Source organism: Heteronotia binoei, chromosome 1 (assembly GCF_032191835.1).
Source record: "Heteronotia binoei isolate CCM8104 ecotype False Entrance Well chromosome 1, APGP_CSIRO_Hbin_v1, whole genome shotgun sequence".
Lineage (NCBI taxonomy): Eukaryota > Metazoa > Chordata > Lepidosauria > Squamata > Gekkonidae > Heteronotia > Heteronotia binoei.
Genome location: NC_083223.1, coordinates 21483148 through 21504414, shown reverse-complemented (window position 1 = coordinate 21504414; position 21267 = coordinate 21483148). Strand labels below are relative to the sequence as shown.

The 21267-nt window shown below is 43.3% G+C and overlaps 1 protein-coding gene across 22 annotated transcripts in view; it reads left to right on the top strand.

The window, feature by feature from the left end:
* Positions 1–16815, top strand: part of PCBP3 (poly(rC) binding protein 3) — a 116668-nt gene extending 99853 nt beyond the window's left edge. For 16 of the 22 annotated variants that reach the window (XM_060232187.1, XM_060232249.1, XM_060232240.1 and 13 more), the window contains 3 exons: positions 7243–7295; positions 14966–15135; positions 16697–16815. In XM_060232187.1, coding sequence (XP_060088170.1) covers positions 7243–7295; positions 14966–15135; positions 16697–16733 — 260 coding nt within the window. In that variant the 3' untranslated portion in view covers positions 16734–16815. Of the gene's footprint in view, positions 1–7242; positions 7296–14965; positions 15136–16696 lie in introns of those variants that run through there. The other 6 variants (XM_060232331.1, XM_060232359.1, XM_060232341.1 and 3 more) reach the window with 4 other exon arrangements.
* Positions 16816–21267: the final 4452 nt, after the last annotated feature.

Here is a 21267-nt window from a genome sequence, read left to right as displayed (position 1 = left end):
AGTTTTAATATCATTCTCCACCAAGCTCTTTATTTGTTGCATTTGAAACCAATCATATTTATTATTCAACTCTTCAGCAGTTTTCAGTTCTATTTTGCCACTTTGTATTTTTAACAGTTGACTATATGACAACCACTTTTCTTCCCCTATCTCAGCTGTTATTTTTATTACTTCCGCCGGTACTATCCATAACGGTCTTCTCTCATCTCCACACTTCTTATATTTCATCCATGTACTTAACAAATTATTTCTTATATAATGGTGAGAGAAAAACCGTCCATCTTCTTTATTCCATAATACAAATATGCGTGCCAGCCAAATTTATTTCCGTGACCTTCCAACACTAAAAGTTTCCTGTTTAACAGCGTTATCCATTCTTTTATCCACATTAAGCAAACTGCTTCCTGATATAATCTTAAATTTGGTAGTTGAAATCCACCTCTCTTGCATCTGTCAAAATTTTCATTTTAATCCTTGGTTTCTTCCCGGCCCACACAAATTCTGAAATTTATCTTTGCCATTTATCAAATTGTTTACTATCCTTCACAATAGGAATAGTTTGAAACAAATACATTATTCTTGGTAGAATATTCATTTTAATTGCAGCTATTCTACCCAACAATGACAGATTAAGCCTGTTCCATTTTAACATGTCTTCATCCATTTTACGCCATAACCTCATAATTATTTTTGAACAGATCAATATTCTTCATTGTTATCTCCACCCCCAGATATTTTACCTTGGAGGTGACTTCGCAGCCCGTTAGTTTCCTCAATTCTTGTTGTTTATTTATCTGCATATTTTTACACAGATTTTTTTATTTTTCTCTATTAATACAAAGTCCCGCCAACTCCCCATATTCTTGTATTTTAGCTAACCACAAAGGTGTAACTTGTATGGGGTTTTCATTTATAAACATTATACCATCAGCAAAAGCTCTGTATTTATAAGTAAATCCTTTTATTCTTAATCCTTCTATATCTTTTTCTTCTTGTATCTGCATCAATAATATTTCAAGAGTCATTATAAACAACAATGGTGAAAGTGGACAACCTTGTCTAGTACCTTTGCTGATTTTCATATCTTCTGTAAGATCTGCATTTATACATAACCTTGCGCTTTGTTCAGAATATATTGCTTTTATCATTCTTATAAAGCTCCATTTTTTCCATTACTACAAACATAAAGTCCAAGTTTAAATTGTCAAATGCTTTCTCTGCATCTGCAAAGAATAATGCTACTTCTTTTTCTGGATGTCTTTCATAATATTCTACAATATTTACAACAGTTCTAATATTGTCTCTTATTTGCCTTTTGGGAAGAAAACCTGCTTGATCTTCCTTTATAAAATTTATCAAATGCTGTTTAGCCATTCTGCCAGGATTCTTGTATAAATTTTATAGTCATTATTTAATAGCGAAACTGGTCTATAATTTTTTACATTCGTGACATCTCTGTCTTCCTTAGGTATCAACGAAATAGCAGCTTCCTTCCATGTGTTTGGTATTTTCCCTTTCATTCTTATCGTATTCATCAACTTCTGCAACTTTGGTATTAATTCCTCTTTGAAGATTTTAAAAAATGTAGTTGTATATCCATCTGGCCCAGGTGCTTTTCCATTTTTCATTGTGTTGATTGCTGCTTCAATTTCTATTTTTTCAATTGGATCATTCAAAGCTTTTTGCGTATATTCAGTTAAGGGCTCTATTTTTACCTTTTGTAAATATCTATCTATCTTCTCCTTCTTTATTTTAACACCTTTAAATAATTTGGCATAATACTTAAAAATTCTCTTTTTATTCCCTCTTGGGTAACCACTTCTCTTCCATCTACCACAATTTTATTAATAATTTTACTTTCCCTCTTTTTTTTCAATTGCCAAGCCAAATACTTTCCCGGTTTATTTGCTCCCTCAGAGGTTTTCTGCTGCAATCTTTTCAAACTCCATTCCACTTCTTTATTTAACAAATGACTCATTTGAGTTTGTAATATTGTAATTTTCCTTATAATTTTCTTTTTCCCTGGCCTTTTTCTCAACTCTTCTTCTTTTTTCTTTATCTCATTTTGAATGTCCAACATCTGTTTCTCTTTTACTCTTTTGTCCCTATTATTCAAAGTAATCAACATTCCTCTCATTACTGCTTTGTAAGCATCCCAGACCGTCTGGAAATCTATGTCCTCTTTGTCATTCATTTGGAAAAAGGCTTTAGTTTCATTTTCTAGGTATGTCACTGTTTCTTTATTCTGTAGCAAATCTTCATTCAATCTCCATCTTCTCAACTTCTTGGACAATTTTGTAATCCACATTATTGGGTTATGGTCAGCCCCAATCTTAGGTAAAATCTCTATTTTCCTTGTTATAAGACCTAAATCTTCAGTTCCCCACAACATGTCAATTCTAGAAAAAGTTTTATGTCTTGCTGAAAAAAAAGTATAGTCCCGAACTTCAGGGTTAAATTTCCTCCATATATCTTCTAGATTGTCTTGTTTAACCAATTCAAAAAAAGACTTGGGCAGTTTTCCTTCTTTACTGTTGTTTTTTTCTCTCTCCAGACCTGTGCAATGAGTTCTTAACTGTTCCATTAAAATCTCCCATTATCAAAACTTGATCATAGGTCAGTTCATCAAGCTGTTGTATAATGTCTTTTTAAAAAGCATCCTTTGCACCATTAGGCGCATACAGTCCCAATAGCAACGTTTTCTTTCCATTTAATATTGATTCTACTGCTACAAATCTCCCATCTTTATCTTTAAACTCTAATTTTGGCTCCAATTCTTGTTTAATATAAAAAATCACTCCCCTTTTCTTCTGTTCATCCAATGAAAAAAAATTCTAGCCCCAATTGTTTATTCCATAAAAATTTGTAATCCTTTTGTTTAATATGCACTTCTTGTAAACAAATTATATTACAATTTTGTTTCTTAATCCAATGAAATGTCGCCCTTCTTTTTTGTGGTGAATTTAGTCCATTTACATTCCAAGACAATAATTTGTAATCCATCATGATGCACATTCTTTATTTTTTTCATAAAATCTACACATTTCCTGTGCATTTGTAATTGTGATTCTTTTTCCCTGAGGTTCGAAGCTCAGACCTTCAGGTATTATCCATTTAAATCTTATTCCATTATCTCTTAATTTTTCTGGCAATTTTTATATGTTCTTCTATTATTTATCACTTGCCTTGGCAACTCCTTCATAATTCTTACTCTACTGCCTCCCACTATCAATGTCTTTTCAAAGTTTTTATTCATGATCCTTCCCACCATTTCCTTTGTCATAAATCTTACAACAACATCTCTTGGTAAGTTGTTTTTCGTGGCATAAAGTGAGTTCACTCTATACATATAGTCTGTGTTGTTGTTAGCCGCCCTGAGCCTGCTTCGGCGGGGGAGGGCGGGGTACAAATAAAATTTATTATTATTATTTATTATTAGTCATACATGTTTTTAGTCTCTTCAGGATCTTCCTCTAAAAATTCTGCAATTATTTTTATTATATATTCTTTTAGATCACCATCTTCCTTTTCGGGTACTCCTCTCAGACGTATCTGAGTCTCCATCAGTTTGCAGTCATGGATTGTCACTTTTTCTTGCATTTTCAACAAGGTGGAATCATATACTTTCATTCTGCCTTCTACCTCCTGCACTTTCTTAGATGTTTCCTCAGTTTCCTTTCTGAGATCCTCCATATCTTTTTTAATCTTTTCAATAACCTCTCATCATTCTGGCCTCCATTGCTTCTAATAGGTCCTGCATTTTTTCTAATGAAGTAGACCTTGTACGGGGTTGCTTGTGTTCTGACGTTTAAAAAACAGCGAAAATTTAGACCTCACCAAATTCAAATTCAACTATCAGATTCAAAAGAATAGGACTTGCCTTTTATAATAAGCCTAATTTCGCCATCCTCCAAGCTCCCAAAATCAAGATATTTATTTTTAAAGTCTTTAAATGTTTCAAAATGGCGGTCGCGACTTTTTGCTGCTCCTTAGTATTTTTTTTCCCTTTTAAAAACTTCTAAAGTCCACACACATAATATGTCCAATAATACTTATCTTCTTGTCCTCTTCTGAGTTAATTCCAACAATTTTTAATGTCCCAAACACTTTAAAAACCTTATTTTAATTTTGACCTCCAAGCAATGGCCGCCGCTATTTCTCAGTGGTGTTATATTCCTAGAGTAGGTTTTCCATCCACTACTTCCTGGTTTACTTGCCACGAAGTCTCATTCACACTAGTAAGGAGATCTCACGATACTTGACGTACTTCCTGTTTTGCTTGAATATGCTGCAGGTCTGTGACGATGTGCTCTTTTCTCAAAACCGCAAGTAGACCAAACAATAAATTCCTTTGCACTTTTTAGCACTGTCCTTTATATTTACAAAGTCCAAATTTCACCTTTTCCTCCCTTCTTCTTCCAAGCTTTCTAGATTTTCATTTCCCACCTTTTAAATTTACTCCATTAAACTGTAAATAGTCCCGAAGTGAAAGATAGTAATCCGTACTTTCTCTTCCAATTATCCAAGTTCCCACCGGTCATGCGTAGCTTTATATGTTTAGCAATGTCCAAGAAGGTTAGGATTCTGCTGAGCTTATGTCAAATAAATGACTCTGAAAACTTCTGCAGATGATGAAAATGCAACTCTTCCCGGAGACCCCTCAAAGCCTCAAAGGAGCCCCCCCCCGGGGACTCCCTTTTAGCCAAAGTAAATCTTAAATCTCCTCAAAGTTTCCTGTGCATATCTTGGACTAATCTCTGACTGAGAAAAGTAGGCAGTAGGCATTAATTTGCCTTCCACTACCCTGAACAGAAGTTCCAGCCTGCTCCTGTTATGAGGAAGCAGCTCAGCTCGACATTTTCCTCCCCCGGAAGTCGCATTTTTCATTTTCTTGAAATGGGCTATGTAATATAGATGATGAGGATGACTGAACTGGGTTCACTCCATTAAGAAACACATCTCCATTTTGTCTCGGAGTACAGTTATGCGGAAATCTATATGGTTCTTTGATGTCTATAAAAAGGAGGTTTCATCTCAGCCCTGGGTTACTCAGTATGGAAATATATACTGTGTGTGAGTGAAGATAATCAGCATGTCAGTCCAGAAATCCCTGCCCCATGGAGATATTTCAGCAGCAAATGGATGAAGTGGGTTGCAAGGCTGTTTGACACAAACTGAAGAAAACTGAGGGGTTCAGAAAAATCAAGAAGCACTGGACAAACAGAGCCATCCAAAGCAGAGTCACACCCTTCTAAGTCCACTGAAGTCAATGGGCTTAGAAGGGTAAAACCCTGTTCAGGATTACACTGAAAGTCACAGACCGATTTCCCTCTAGCCTTATGCCGCTCTCTCCTCCTCTCCATGGGGCTTCCGTCGGATTTCACACTATCTGCCCCAGGGGCTGCAACTTGCTCCACCTCTTTTGCGCAGCAAAACAAGATCCTCTAGCCAGTTTGGTGTAGTGGTTAAGTATGTGGACTCTTATCTGGGATAACTGGGTTTGATTCCCCACTTCTCCACTTGGACCTGCTGGCATGGCCTTGGGTTAGCCACAGCTATCACAGGAGTTGTCCTTGAAAGGGCAGCTTCTGGGAGAGCTCTCTCAGCCTCCACCTACCCCACAGGGTGCCTGTTGTGGGGGGAGAAGATATAGGAGATTGTAAGCCACTCTGAGTCTCTGATTCAGAGAGAAGGGCGGGGTATAAATCTGCAATTCTTCTTCTTCTAAAAACGTTTCTGTTTGCCATGCAAAGAAAAAGGCGAAGCTAGTTGAAGCCCCGGGACAGATAGTGTGAGATTCAATGGAAGCCCTGCAGAGAAGAGGAGCTTGAGAGCGAAATTGGTCACAGTATCTGCCATGGCCAGTCCTCCTTCCTTCATGCCCGCCTCTGCTGCTCTGTCTGTTGTGGACCTGAATTTTCCCCTCTGGCAAAAATGTTGTGCTGCACCCAAGGGTTGTGCTCATTGTAACTTGTTTCCTGACCAAATTTGAAACAAGAAAGACCGTTTCTCACACAAAGCCATTCCAGAAAGCTCTGTTCCACCCTTTCCCCCTCAGGTTATATCTTTGGTGGTTCTGGCCACATCTCCGCAGAAAGTAATTTCCTAATATTCTGTCTGGATTTGGTGTGAGGACACGGTCCCCACCCGGTACAGTTGGCATCAGTGTTGTGTGCAGTGAGTAATGGTGTGTGTTGAGAGGGGGGAACTGTTTGGGCAGCCCACACACAAACATCAGGTGGAGACCCAGAATATAATGTGGTGATGCTAATGTTGCCAGCTTCCAGGTGGGGCCTGGAGATCTACCAGAATATCAGGTGACCTCCAGATGACAGAGATCAGTTCCCCTGGAGAAAATGGCCGGCTTTTGGAGGGTGAACTCTATGGCATTATCATTTGCTGAAGTTCCTTCCTCCCCAAGCCCTGCACTCCTCAGAGCCCACCCCCAAATCTCCAGAAATTTCCCAAGGCAGAGCTGGCAACTCTGTTGATGCCTATTTTTGTAGATGTAGCCCAACCTTCCACCAATCAGATGTTGATGCATTTGTTCATAAGGTAAACATATTTGACTCCCAAGGTGCCGAAGAGTTCTGGTGGTGGGCACAGTATATGAGGCACCATTGATTAACAACAACATGGGGCAGGAATGGGTTTTTATTTCCCCTACACAGAGAGAGAGAGACAGAGAGAGATCAATTCCCCACTAGCCTTATGCTGCTATCACTCTCCTCTTCTCCGCGGGGCTTCCATCAGATTTCACACTATCTGCCCCGGGGCTGCAACTAGCTTCGCCTTTTCTGCGTGGCAAACAGAAACTGGTTTCTAGAGGATCCTGCTTGCTGTGTGAAAGAGGCAGAGTGAGTTGCAGGCCCGGGGCAGATTGTGTGAAATCTAACAGAAGCCCCTCAGAGGAGAGGAGAGTGAGAGCGACATGAAGCTAGTGGGAAATTGGTCACAGAGACAGAGAAAGACGGGGCGGGGGGGGAGGCAAGATGAGGTGAGGTTACTTTTATTGTGGAACCAGCTAGGCAATCACTGAAGGAATCATTCATTGGGGGAGTTCTAGGTTATTGTGTTAGGAAGTGTTTTCCCGCTATTTTACCAAAGTGTCTTCCTTCCTTCCCCCTCTGGCCCTCCTGGTGCAGCCTGAGAAATTCACAAGGTCTGCTATTGGGTGAAATACCAGACAATGAGCAGGATTTCCTCTTCCAGCGATAACCATTTTCCCTTGCATATGCCCAGGTTTGGATGCCAGTCCCCCGGCCAGTACTCATGAACTCACCATTCCCAATGATGTGAGTATCGCATCTCAGTATTCTCCATTACCATCTTATAGACTCGTGAGTCTTCAAATGACATCCAGGCGAGGCAGCTCAAGAGAAGCCCCTGGGTTACTTCCAGGCATGTCATTTCAAGGCCTTTGTTGTTGTTGTTGAAGTATGATTACTCAACTCTAAGGAGTGAAACAGAAGGTTGGGATGGTTGGGGGGGGGGGGGCGGTCTGCATTTGCTAAGGTAGTACATATGAAATTTGCCTTATTGACACAGCTAGGAAATGACCCCCACCCATCTGTGGCTGTTCCTCTTGACAGTATGAGGGAAGGTAGCAACTGGTGCCGCCCTTAGCAGCTCAGCAAGGGAATCAGTTCTCTTCAGGTATCTCTTCTACCATGCCAGTTTTGTCCTTCAAATACACTGTCCCTGGTCCCACACTCAGGTGACCTTGAGCTTTGATTTCCTAAATCTATCCTACCCTAAACTAGCCTAGTTTTCTCCAGTATCCCCCTTGATCCTTTAGTTCTTTTTTGTCAGGCTCATCATGTTTACATTCCAGAGCTGAGTCTAAAACCATCTGTTCAGTTTCAGATGTGTTTTTGTGTAAATGAAAATGGACATCTCAAGACAGCAAAACAGAATCCTCAAAAATATTTAGAACCGCTCCTATGAAATGAATTTCAGTTCTTTTTTGAATGAAGGCGAAACAAAACTAAAATTAGTATTTCATGTGAGACCGTATGAGATAAATTTCTCCTCAGGTAGGGGTGCCAAGCTCCGCCCAGGGGCGGGAGATCCCCCCATCTGACCTCCAGGCTACAGACATCAGTTCCCTTGGAGAAAATGGCTATTTTGGAGGGTGGACTCTATGGCATTATATCTTGTTGAGCTCCCTCCCCTCTTCAAACCCCGCCCTCCCAGAGCTCCTCTCCTCACATGTCCAGGAATTTCCCAACCCAGAGTTGACAGCCCCAAATAGAATGGATAAATTATCAAACTGATCTCTGAAAGAATTTTGGTGAATCTGCAAAAGCAAAAATTGTAGGAAGACTGGCTTCTGCTAGTATGCTGAAGGAGCATGGTGTGCCTTCACAGAGAGGGTGATTGTAGGCGTTGAAACATTGAGTCTGCTTCACTGAGGATTTTGACTTGTTTCCAATGCTTTCTCTAAATGAGTTCACATACAGGTGCCTGGAACAGGTCCACTGCAATTTTAAGCACTATTCAAAATTAAGACAGGTTCAACACGAGTTGCCTTATTACAGTAAATACTAATGCATCTTTGGGTGCGTTCACACTACACTAAATAATGCGTTTTGCAACTGGATTTTTACTGTGTACGAATAGCAAAAATTCAGTTGCAAAATGAATTATTTAGTATAGTGTGAAAGGACCCTATGAGAGGAGGAAAAAGGACCCCTTGATGAAATCCTTCTCTCTTCTGTCATTTCTGCTCACCGCAGTTTCTGCCTTCAATTTATCCCTTGCCCTTAGCTCTTGGACCACATGCTTCAGTCTCCCTACAAAATCATGCATGCGTCTCATCCCCAGGTTGTTCTTCCATTTTGTGTCATAGTTAGAGATCCTGTGCCACTGTATGCCTCTGGAGGAGAACAGAGAGCTAGTTGGGACTCAAATCAGGATCCCTTCTAGTCCCTACCCAGTCACCTTTTCTATATATTCCACAGAGCCAATTGCTGCAGTATTCATGTAGGGCTGACAAACTTCAAGGTGGGATGTGAGATTCAACTGGAATTGCAAAAGATTTTCAGCCTCCAGAGACCAGTTTCCCTGCAGGAAGTGGAAGGCTGGCAGCTTCAGCAGGTGGACTCTATGGTATACTATAGACTCTCTGAGAAACAGAAGTCCTAGAGTGACATCACCACTGAGCTCCCTCCCAACCCCAAGCTCTACTTTCCTCAGACACTGCCCTAGAACTCCAGGATTTCCCCAAAGCAGAGTTGGAAGCCCTACTTGTATAACAACAGTGCCTTTAAAGCTGCAGTTTCTTTCTTGGCCTGTGCTCTGGTGGTTTGACCCATGCACATGATTCAAGATACCAATAACAATCTCATGCCCTATAGATCTTGGAGCTTGCAAACAGATTCCTCCAGAGCTTTTTGGGAAGCAGGAGCTCTTTTGCATATTAGACCACACCCCCCCCCGATGTAGCCAATCCTCCAAGAGCTTTCAGGGCTCTTAGTACACGGCCTACTGTAAGCTCCAGGAGGATTGGCTACATCAGGGGTGTGTGGCCTAATATGCAAAGGAGTTCCTGCTACAAAAAAAGCCCTGGATTCCTCATTCTGGTCAACTTGTCAGCCTGTGAGGACTGGCCTTAGATGGTGCTTCCACTAACCTGTTTCAGCCTGACTTCTTGGAACTGACTTTGCCTGCCCTGGATTATGCTCCTCACCTCTGACCCCTTTGGTGTAGAGCACTTATCTGTACTATCCACTCTCAGCATGACCTATCACCCTCCTTCATGCCACTGGTTTCCCCTTGGAGTTGCATCCAGACCATCAGTAGAACAAAAGCTATTTTGTTAATTACAAACTCTTCTGTTTCTTCTGGCTGAGTAATACTCCTACATGCAAGGTTGCCAGTCTCCAGGGGTGGTGTGGTCTCCAAGTTATAGAGATCAAGTCCCCTTAGAAGATGGACTCTATGGCATTCTACCGCATTCTCAGTCCCAAACTCTGCTTTCCCCAGGTTCTACCCTCAAAATCTCCAGGAATTTCCCAACCCAGATCTAGTAACCCTACCTATCCCACCCACCCAATCCACACCAACTCAGAGAATCTAAGTCTTGCCCTCCCCTCCTGACTCAAAGCTTTGCCTCCTTCTTCAGTGTTAAAACTGAAACTATCCCAGTTTCTCATCTAGTTCCTCCCTTTTCACACCTCCTTTCAACATTTCCCCATCTCACTTGACTGCTGTGTTAACCTCATTGACCCCCCCATTGACCTCCCTTGATGCCTTTGAGACAGCTGATTTCTGGTTTCTCCTTTCCTCCCTTCACACCTTTGTTTTTCCATGACTCTTCCTTAGCCGATTCTCTTCCTATCTGCCCAACCACTCACTTGGCATTTCCTCTGAGAGAAGCTCTTCCTCCTCTTCCTCTCTCTTAACCCTCTTATATCCTCTCACTCATACATTCCTATGGCTTTCAGTACCAACAGGGCTTTTTTTGTAGCAGGAACTCCTTTGCATATTAGGCCACACACCCTAGATAGCCAATCCTCTTGGAGCTTACAGTAGGCTCTGTAGTAAGAGCACTGTAAGCTCCAGGAAGATTGCCTACATCAGGGGTGTGTGGCCTAAAATGCAAAAGAGTTCCTGCTACAAAAGAAGCCCTGAGTACCACCTATATGCAGATGGCTCCCAGCTCCTTCTCAGCTCTCCTGAACAGTGTTCCCTCTAAGCTGAGTTAGAGTGAGCTAGCTCACAGCTTTTTAGCCTCCAGCTCACATATTTTTGTCTTAGCTCAGGAAGGATGACTCCAGAGGACACTAATTTATGCAGCAAGTCACAACTTCAATCCCAGTAGCTCACAATTTTAATGCCAATAGCTCACAAAGTAGAATTTTTGCTCACAAGACTCTGCAGCTCAGAGGGAACACTGCTCCTGAATACTCTTCTGCCATCCACTTCCAAATCTCCAGCTGTCTGTTGGCTATTTCCCTGCTAGATTTCTCATCACTCTATGATACTGAATATGTCCAAGACTGAGCTGCTCATCTTTCCTCTCAAGATTTTCTCATTTCTTACAGATGCCATATCTATCAACAATGTCCATCCACACCTGTGGAACAGACGTTGAAGCCTTATTTTATTATATTGAAGACATTTAGCCCACCTTTCCCTGATAAACGGTGGACTACAATGATATCAACAATGAATATAATATATAATTATATATATTATCCAAATATATATATAATCCAAGCCAGACTACAAGAGAAACACAGTAAACTAGAACAGCTTCAAGAAAGATTAACCATCCACTGCCAGAAACTTCCTGCACAATTTAACATTCCATCATTTTTGGCATATCAACAAACTAGGTGCTTTCCTGATGCACAAAGCTGAGGGGCCACCACTAAAAAGCACCAGATCTTGAAAAGCCTCAAGAGGAAAAATTAGCATTGGTTTAAGAAGCAAAGGGGTCACATGGGAGCAAACTGGGAGAGGCAATCCTTAAAGTATGTGGGTCCTAACCCACAAAAGGCTATAAAGAACTAGGTCTTTGAAATTAAACATGGAAAACACCCACAATCAATGTAGTTCTTGTAGAGAAGGCATAATACGTAAATGTGGCTCATTCCAGATAATAAAAAACCCCACCACATTCTGCAACAATTTCCAAGTTGCCTTCATGGCCAGTCCCATTTAGAGTAAGTTACAGAAGTCCAGCCTAGAGGGTATCATACTGTGGATCAGTGCAGCTAAAATGGCTGAGTCTGGAAAGACTGCAAATGTCTGTACTAAAAGTGAATGTGAACAGGCTCTTTTTGCTACCATGCTGACAACAGGGTCCAGTAACACCTGTGAGCTCTTTATTGAATTTGCCAGGGACAAACTTATCCCATCACGCTATAATGCTCTCCAAAACATCATCCTACCCTTTCAATATTTCTGTGTTGCATGGATTCAGATTCAGCTTGTTCCCCCTCAGCCCCTTTGGCTATGGAAGACAGGCACTGGCCCGGAACACAGACAGCTGCTTCTTGGGGCTTAGCTAAAGAAATGTGTAGCAAGATGCCATCAGCAGATCAATGATCTAAAGCTACAGATTATCTCACTTAACAGTCTTGGATAAATGTAAAATGTCAGAGCCCTGTGTAGGACCCTCCAGGATAAATCCCAGGCTGTTGATTGTATATCCCAGTCTCATCCTTCTGAACACAGTTAAAAATGACCTTATCTGACTGTTCTCTCTCTGTTGCTTCCCATGTTTGGTCTACGTTGTTGACTTCTTTCTATAGAGCACTGCTTTCTTGCCACTTCTTTAGCAACAATTCAGCTTCATACTCTTTTGATTCCTCACCTTGAATATTGGATTCTCCTCCTCTCTGGTCTTCTGGTAGTTTGTTTGTTTGAAATTTTAGTGGCCGCCTCTCTGCTGCAAATGCTCAAGGAAGCTTACAACGTTATAGTTCAGGGGTCCTCAACCTTTTTAAATAGGGGGCCAGTTCACTGTCCCTCAGACTGTTGGAGGGCCGGACTGCCGTTACTGTACAAAGCCGCGGGCCGTCAGTTCTCCGTCTTCTGCATCTCTCTCCCTTCCCCACACCACACACCCTGGCCTGGGAACTCACCTCACCTCGGTATCACCTCACACTCTGTCTCTGCCGCCTCAGCCCAGTGCCGGAAGTGTGCGTTGCTAACGCAAGTTTAGGTCGAACGTCACTTCCGGTCTGATTTTGCCATAACCTGGCGGGCCGCATAAACGTCCTCAGTGGGCCGCATCTGGCCCGCGGGCCGTAGGTTGAGGACCCCTGTTATAGTTGATGTCAGAAGCTAGAACAAAATGTTATCAATCACGAGGAGAGCAGCAAAATAAAACGAGTGCTCAAAAACAATCTAAAAGCAGCATTTGCGACAACGAAGGCAACGCTAAGAATGTCAACATGAGACTATCAAGAGCAAAAAAATTAATGAAACATTGGGGCAGATTTTAAGAAGTGGCCAACACTTGACAAACCAGGCACCAAGCAAGTCACTGTGGGGAGGGCATTCTACTCTTGAGGTGCCACCACAAGAAAGGCTCTGCCTGCAGTTGCCCACTGAGGTGAGGTGGGAACACATGGAATAGAGCCTCTGATACCAATCTTAATTGACATGCAGGTTCTTATAAGAGTGAGCAGCCCTTGAAGCCCCCTAGTCCTAGACCCTTTAGGGTAATAATGGTGTGAGCCAAGACCTTGCAGTTGTCTAGAAATGAACTGGTGATCTTCTAAGGCTGGCAGGATAAAAGTAGCACGAAATATCACCCAGGGCCAGTGAGCTTCATTACGGCTAAGCAGGAATTTGACCCCAAGTCTCCCAAGTCCTGGCCTGCAACTCAGTCCAGTAAACAAAGGCTGACAATTCAAGAACTTCACTTTGCTCCACTAGTTTGTTTTAGAGTCACTGACCCACAGTCCAGAAGATTAACACTCAGTGAACAGAGAAAGGATTATCGGATGGACTCAGATTCACATCCCTGGACAAACCTAAGAGAATAGCGTGATCCAGCTATTAACTAGGGCTCACCAGTGCACCTTTTCCTAAACAACATCTTACAGTTAAGAATGATCGTTTATTTAACACTTTTGTGCCTTGGACTTGCCTATTTTTCTTGTGGGGGTGTGAGCGCCTTGTGTTCAAAAAGTTTGGCAATGTATTTCCCTTAAAATTTTGTTTCACGCTTCATAAGACTTTGCGAGTTTCTGCTTGTTGTTCATACCTGGAAAAGTTGTGTGCAGGGCTTTTTTCTTTTTAGCAGGAACTCCTTTGTATGTTAGGCCACGCCTCCCTGATATAGCCAGTCCTCCTGGAGCTTACAGTAGGTTCTGATCTAGGAGCCCTGATCTAGGATTGCCTACATCAGGGGTGTGTGGCCTAATAAGCAAAGGAGTTTCTGCTACAAAAAGAGCCCTGGTTGTGTGTATGTCAAGCCTGGTGAGCTCACAGCAGTTAACTGACCGGCATTTGTGTTACTGAGTAGGGCTGCCAAGCTCCCACAATGGAGGGGGGATCCCCCATCCGGGAGGGCCCCAATCCACTGGCAGGGAGCAGGCCCCCTCGTCAGCGTGCTCCATCCCTGGCACAATGATGTCACCCAAAAGTGATGTCATTACACCAGGGACGTCGTGCCAGGGACACTCTAGGACTTGTGCTAAAAACTCTGTGGTACCATAGAGCTTTAGCATGAGTCCTAGAGCATCCTCGGTGTGACATCCCCGGCATGATGATGTCACTTCTGGGTGATGTCATTGTGCTGTGCGTGCGAAGTGCGCAGATGGAACAAGTCCCCCGCCACAATGGCAGAGGGACTTGGCAACCCTACTGAGGGTCCCCTTTAGATGACAGCAGATTTCAAGATAGTAGGTAATGTGTAAATGGGCATGGAGAGTCAACAACCTTCTCATCCTTACTATTCGTGGCCACTAATCCAGTTCCGCTCTCTCATTGCAGTCATTGTTTTGCTGTCATCATTCCCTCAAGGGATGTGGAGATTTCCATTTCTTGACAAGCCTGGCAGAGCTTTGGAGAATCCCTGTGAGATGGCAAAATGGGATATCCCTCACCTCTGTGCCTCACAGCCCTCGTCCATATATTACAGCAAAGTCCAGCAAAGGGGGAGGGGAAAGACCCTAAAGGGCCCCTAAATATTTTATGAGACAAGGTCATATATCAGTCCATCACACCTTGACTAAGGCCTGCTTCATGTACATGAAAGATTTAGCCATGAGTTTAGAAGGTAAACAGTTACAGAGGGCAAAATGCTGTCCCTGTAATAAGAAAATTACCTCAGTGGGAACATCTAGGTGAGAACTCAGGGCAGTAGGAGAGTGGTGGAGTACAGCTCTGTTGAGTATTAGAATTAAAATGTAACCTTGTTCTGCGGTAACTGGAAATATCTGAAATGTTTACTATTATACTAGAGGGGCCAATTTAAGAAACCTTCCATGCTTTTTTCTAGCTAATAGGTTGCATAATCGGACGCCAAGGGACCAAAATCAATGAAATTAGACAGATGTCTGGAGCACAGATCAAAATCGCCAATGCCACAGAAGGTTCATCGGAACGCCAAATTACCATCACAGGAACCCCAGCAAACATCAGCCTTGCCCAGTACCTCATCAATGCCAGGTGAGTTGTGCTAATGAAGGCCACGTTCAGAATCCACTAGCTTCATTTCCATGAGCAGCTTTTGAAGTAAAAGAAATGGGCACTCTCCAAGAGGAACATCTCTTGGGCCAAACTAGTCCTGTGCTAGTTCCTCTTGGACTTTGCCGCATTTGGTAAAACTCTCCATCGCTATGGGCCTACATCTACTGAGTGGCCTAGCTTGTCTGCTTTCCTTTCAAGTAGCACATGGACAAGAACCTATGAAAACTGGACATCTCTAGCAATCTTAGGAGGTTCTGGGATGTAGAGGACTCAGATTAAGAGAGGCTAGGCAGACACAGGCCGTTTTCCCACTCACCTTTTACTGGCGCCACGACCATCCTGACGCCGGCGAATCTGCCTGGATTTCGCAACAGAAGCGCCGGCGCTCCCAGAAGCGCCGGCGCTTTCCGTCGCTAAGCCAGCGCAAACGTTTTCCTGCATCTTTGCGATTTCCGTTTGCGCTGGCTTAGCGACGGAAGTAGCCGGCGCTTCTGGGAGCGCCGGAGCTTCTGATGCGAAATCCAGGCAGATTCGCCGGCGTCAGGATGGTCGTGGCGCCAGTAAAAGGTGAGTGGGAAAACGGCCACAGTGATTTTGTCAATGTCAAAATTATTCCAATCGGTCTCCACACCAAAGAACCTTCTTTCTCTGTTATTTCAGTTCTGGGGCTTCCTTTGATGAAAAAAAGAGCATTTCTATTAGAAAACCGTCTTGAGATACGAACTGTAAAGTTACCTTTTATTCATTGTGAAGAAATGCCCTTATTATTCATCCTTTAAAAGAAAATGCCAGCTGCAATAGCCCTAGAATTAACCATAATACTGTTCAATAAGGTTCTTTATTTGGAAAATCACTAGGCCACTTTTCCACACAAAAAATCCCAAACTTCAGTCTCTCTCTCTCTCTCATCTCTCTTCTATCTATCTCTCTCCCTCTCTCTCTGCTGCTTTTCTCCCTTGCAGAGTTTAAGGTGGCTTACAATGTAAATCAAACAGTTATTAAAAAACAAAATAAAGACATTATATATACAACACCTAGGCTGTGTGTCTGGCCCAAGGTCACCCAGCCAGCTTTCATGGCAGAGTAGAAATTCAAACCTGGGTCTCCCAGATCCTATCCTGACATTCTAACCATTGTATCCCATGAAGAAGAAGAAAACAAATAGGTTTTTATACCCCTCTTGTTCCACGGAGGGGCTTACAATCTCCTTCCCTTTCTCTCCCCTCAACAAGTCACCTTGTGAGGGAGATGGGCCTGAGAGAACTCTGAGAGAACTGTGCCTGGCCCAAGGTCACCCAGCAGGCTCCATTTGGAGGAGAAGCGGGGAATCAAACCCGGTTCTCCAGATTAGAGTCTGCTGCTCTTAACCAGTACACCCTCCTGGCTCTCCAGATTAGAGAGAGAGAGAGACTACAGATCAGCATTACTGGCAAACGTTATGACACATGGATTTTTGTAACAGGGGGTCCGTAGTATGTTATCTCATGGACATTGGACGACACCTGAAGTACTTTTCCTTCCTTCCCTTTTTACCTTCTAGGCTGACGTCTGAGGTCACTGGAATGGGTGCACTCTAAATTTCTACCTGTCATATTCCACGGTTCATCCTCTGACCCTATCAAGCCAATGACTCTTCACCCAGCATCTACAGCCTGCAATAACTTCCATGCTCCACACCCCTCTATCTCTTTGAATATTTTTTTTCTTTGGAAACCACTCTATGTGACTGTGCATATATGTGCATACAGGTGTATAGGTCTATGCACACATACTGCGTATTCACATGAGTTTCTCTATGAATTGCATTCTGTGCTCCTGATTCTGTTCCCGGATTTCTTTAATTTATGCTGCAGATAAGTCTATGTTTCAGATGTACAGTGCTAATTATTTGCAATAGGCATTGCTGGAGTTTCTCTTGGCAAGGTTTCAGAAGAAGTTCTCTAGTCTCTGTTTAGCTAAAACCATTATCTTAGCTTTTCTCTCTTTTTTTCATTTTAAATTTTGTTTACGGCTCCTGTAGTAAAGCAGATATGCCTGGCCTCGTCTAGAGCAGCTGCAGCTTGGAAATAGTTCTCTCCAGGGCTTTTTTTTTTTGGTAGCAGGAACTCCTTAGCATATTAGGCCACCCCACCCCCCACCCGAGATGTAGCCAATCCTCCTGGAGCTTCCAGTAGGCCCTGTACTAAGAGCCCTGTAAGCTCTTGGAGGATTGGCTACATCAGGGGTGTGTGGCCTAATATGCAAAGGAGTTCCTGCTACAAAAAAAACCCTGGTCTCCAGTCCTTCCCCCTTGTCCTGTCACCTCCTTGCCCTTGGTGACCCGGAAACATTTGACATGATGTCCTAAAGAATGTGGCCTGCTGGAAGCGGAACATGCCGGAACCAGCGAGTATAGCGAGGGGCGTGTCCCAGCTGGTTCCCACATGGTTTCTGTTGCTTCCAGTGTGGCAGAGCCAAAGTGAGCCATGATTGGTAACAAGCAGAAAACAGGGGGATAGGGGAGGGGGGTTTATTTCTTTAAACATAGAAGTAAAATGACTGGAAATGGAGATACTGGAAGTGTGGCAGGGATGGCTGAGAACATTTTTAAAGCAACAGCCCACACACTTAGCTCAGGATACTCCAGTCTCTGTGAGCCAGCTGTGTTTGCCATTGTTTGTATTCAATAAATGTCTGTGCAGCTCTGCTAGTAACAGCCTCTGCGTTGCGTGTCTCTGTGTTCTCCTTCATGGTCTCTGGGTGTGTTCTGGATCCTTTATACCCCTCCGTGCTGCGCAAGATGAGAGCCAGTGATTCTACTTTCAGCTCCAGATCTGACTAGAATTAAACAAATAAAATATGGATTGGCTATGAAGGAAGAAGAGAAGAAGAGATCAGAATTATACCATCCCCTTCACTCAAAATCTCAGAGCGGCTTACAATCTCCTTTTCCTTCCCTTCCCCACACCAGACACCCTGTGAGGTAGGTGGAGCTGAAAGAACTCTGAGAGAAATGCTCTTGAGAGTTATGACTGACCCATGGTCGCTCCAGCAGTTGCATGTGGAGGAGTGGGAAATCAAACCTGGTTCTCCCGGATTAGAATCTGCACACTAACCACTACACCAAACTGGCTAACCAAACAAGAAGTCAGTCAGCCCTTGGGAGCACTGAGGGAGGGTGGAGACTGTGGAAACTGTGAAAACTCTACCCCGCATCCCCCACTGATGGCTTGGGAGGAGACCAGTCAATCCAGAGGTGGCCAAACTTGCTTAACGTAAGAGCCACATAGAATAAACATCAGATGTTTGAGAGCTACAAAACATGAACAAATATTACAGACATGTCTTTATTAAAACTCATAATACTTTATTTGCGCAGAAAGATAAAATACATCTGCATGCACTTTACAAAAAAACTATGCTAGGAGACTTTTTAAAAAAACACAAAAGCTGGGAATAACAGTCCCCATAAAACCAGCATAAAGAAAGATTAAGGAATTGTTTTTTAACACCAGTGGGAGAAGGAAACACATGTACCATAAAAAGCACTGACCACTATTTGCATAATTATGCATCTCTGTGCCTTGACACCAAGGTTAGTAAATCAGCTATGAAACTAAGGGGGAATCCTGTGCCAGCCTCTTTCATTCTTCCCCTCCGTCCAGTGGCTTCCTCAACTCTTGCACTCTCTTTCCCTGTTATAAGTCTCTAGGCAACCTCTGTGGTGGAGAAAAAGAGCTTGCAAGCCTGCCTGTTTCCCCCTCCTTCCCCATGCGGTAGAAATAGTTGCCTATCTATGGGTGAACACTCAGAGGCTAACGGAAGTCAGGATGCTAACAGAGCCGGCGCATGTGAGTCTGCGAACTAAACGATGGCCGGGTGCGTGGGCAGGGGATAGACATCCCCTCCTCATCTCTGCTCGCCCCCGATCCGTGAAAGCCCAAGAAGAATGCAGCTTCTCCTGCCCAGCGAGCTCCAAACTCGGAGCACGCTGGGCAGGGGAAGCTGCGTTCTTCCTGGGCTTTCAGGGATTGGGGGCGAACGGGGACAGGCACGCGCCATGATGACGTCACCCAGAAGTGACGTCATCGTGGTAGCATGCCACCTGCCTAGCAGCCCTGTCCCACTTTATAACGAGCTGAGCAGTACTCAGTAGGCTAGTCTGCAGTCTCTATCCCTTTATCAAAGTATTTTTGCAGCCACCAAGAGTATGAAAAAAGGCACCTGGTTTTATAGGCTATATATGTTCAGCATTCTGTTTACACTGCGGCTGCCAGATTCCTGCTGGGGGAAAGAGCTCCCATTGCCTTCCCCAGGCCTCATTTTAGGCAGGAGCTCTCTGGAGCAGAGCTCCAGAACCTCTAAATTTTATTGTGCTCTTTCTTGCTAACCCCCCACCACATCACAATACTTGTTTCTGGGCTCCATTGTTTCAAACCCCCTGTGAGAATTTTGCTAAACTCTAAGATTTGACACACTAATATTTTCCCTCACAAAAAGGGGGAAATAATCAAAACATATCAAGCAGACAGATGGAAATCTTCATCCTGCCACTGTGACCACATAGAAGAAAGTAATTTAAAAAGTATGATGGGAGTAAGGTTTTATTATGACAATGATAATTCAAGAAGCATGTTAAGGTTGATGCTGAGCTGATATAATTTAACACACCCTTCGGTGATGAAGAAGAAGACTGCAGATTTATACCACCCCCATCTCTTTGAATCAGAGACTTAAAGCGGCTTACAATCTCCTATATCTTCTCCCCTCACAACAGACACCCTGCGAGGTGGGTGGGGCTGAGAGAGTTCTTACAGCAGCTGCCCTTTCAAGGACAACTCCTGCAAGGGCTATGGCTGACCCAAGGCCATTCCAGCAGTTGCAAGAGGAGGAGTGGGGAATCAAACCTGGTCCTCCCAGATAAAAGTACGCACGCTTAACCACTACACCAAACTGGTAATGTCAGGGGTGTGTGGCATATGCAAATGAGTTGTGCTAATGACCTTTGGCACCTTTTTTCCTTCAGAATGACCCCTGGTCTTTCCCCCACTCGGGTGAATTTACACTGAACTTTCCGGATGTATCCCATACAAGGACTGGGATCATGTAAAGAAAAATGGCTGGACAGCCAGAATGGATTCACCCTGCCTTCAGGTCATTTGACTTTGCCTCCGTTCTGCATAACAGCCTAGGGATGACTGAGTCCTTTACAGACCCCCCCCCCCCGCCTCTAATGTAGAACTGACCGCTCCGACAAAGCAGCTGCCAGAAACAACAAAATGTTGTTTTCTCAGACTGTATTCAATGGAGCTACGCTACATTTTGAGGAGCACGTCATGTAGCTTAAGGGAAGGAAAGGTCTGACCTCCGAGGAATACTGGAGCAAAAATCCCCATGTTTCTACAGAACACACAGCAAAAGTCAAACCAAAACCACTTTAGATAACTAGAGAGGGTGAAAAATGAACCATGTATTATAATTCATTCCAGACCCCCTTCCTCAGGGAGAAAGGATGGACGAAAGCATTATTTCTCAGCTCTCAAGTTGTCACTTGGGCCTTTTTGGTGCACTAAACTACTAAATTAAGCCTGAGAATTAAATGGACAAAAAGTCATTCTATGCAAGCTAGATAAACCACTGCAGCATCCAACGTTTAACATGCATCCTATTTTTTTTTTTTTAAATTCACAGATGGAAGCAATAAATGAGTGTCCAAATATGTTCACATGTGTACAAAGTGCATTTGCCAAGTCCTCATCCCAGTTGTTCCTGCCCAGCCACGTGGAGGGCTCCAGCAACTACAAAGCAGAGCTATTGTCTGAGCAAATCTGCTTTCCTTCTTCCCATCTACAGCTCCAAGAGGACGCTGACTGGTATCATTAATGCCCCAGTATATATCAATGGTGCGGCCTCATTTGGAGTACAATTCTGGTCACCACACCTCAAAAATGATATTATAGCACTGGAAAAAATCCAGAAAAGGGCAACTAGAATGATTAAAGGCTGGGAACACTTTCCCTATGAAGAAAGGTTTAAAACACTTGGGCACTTTAGCTTGGAGAAACATTGACTGAGGGGTGACATGATAGAGGTTTACAAGATTATGCATGGGATAGAGCAGATAGAGAAAGA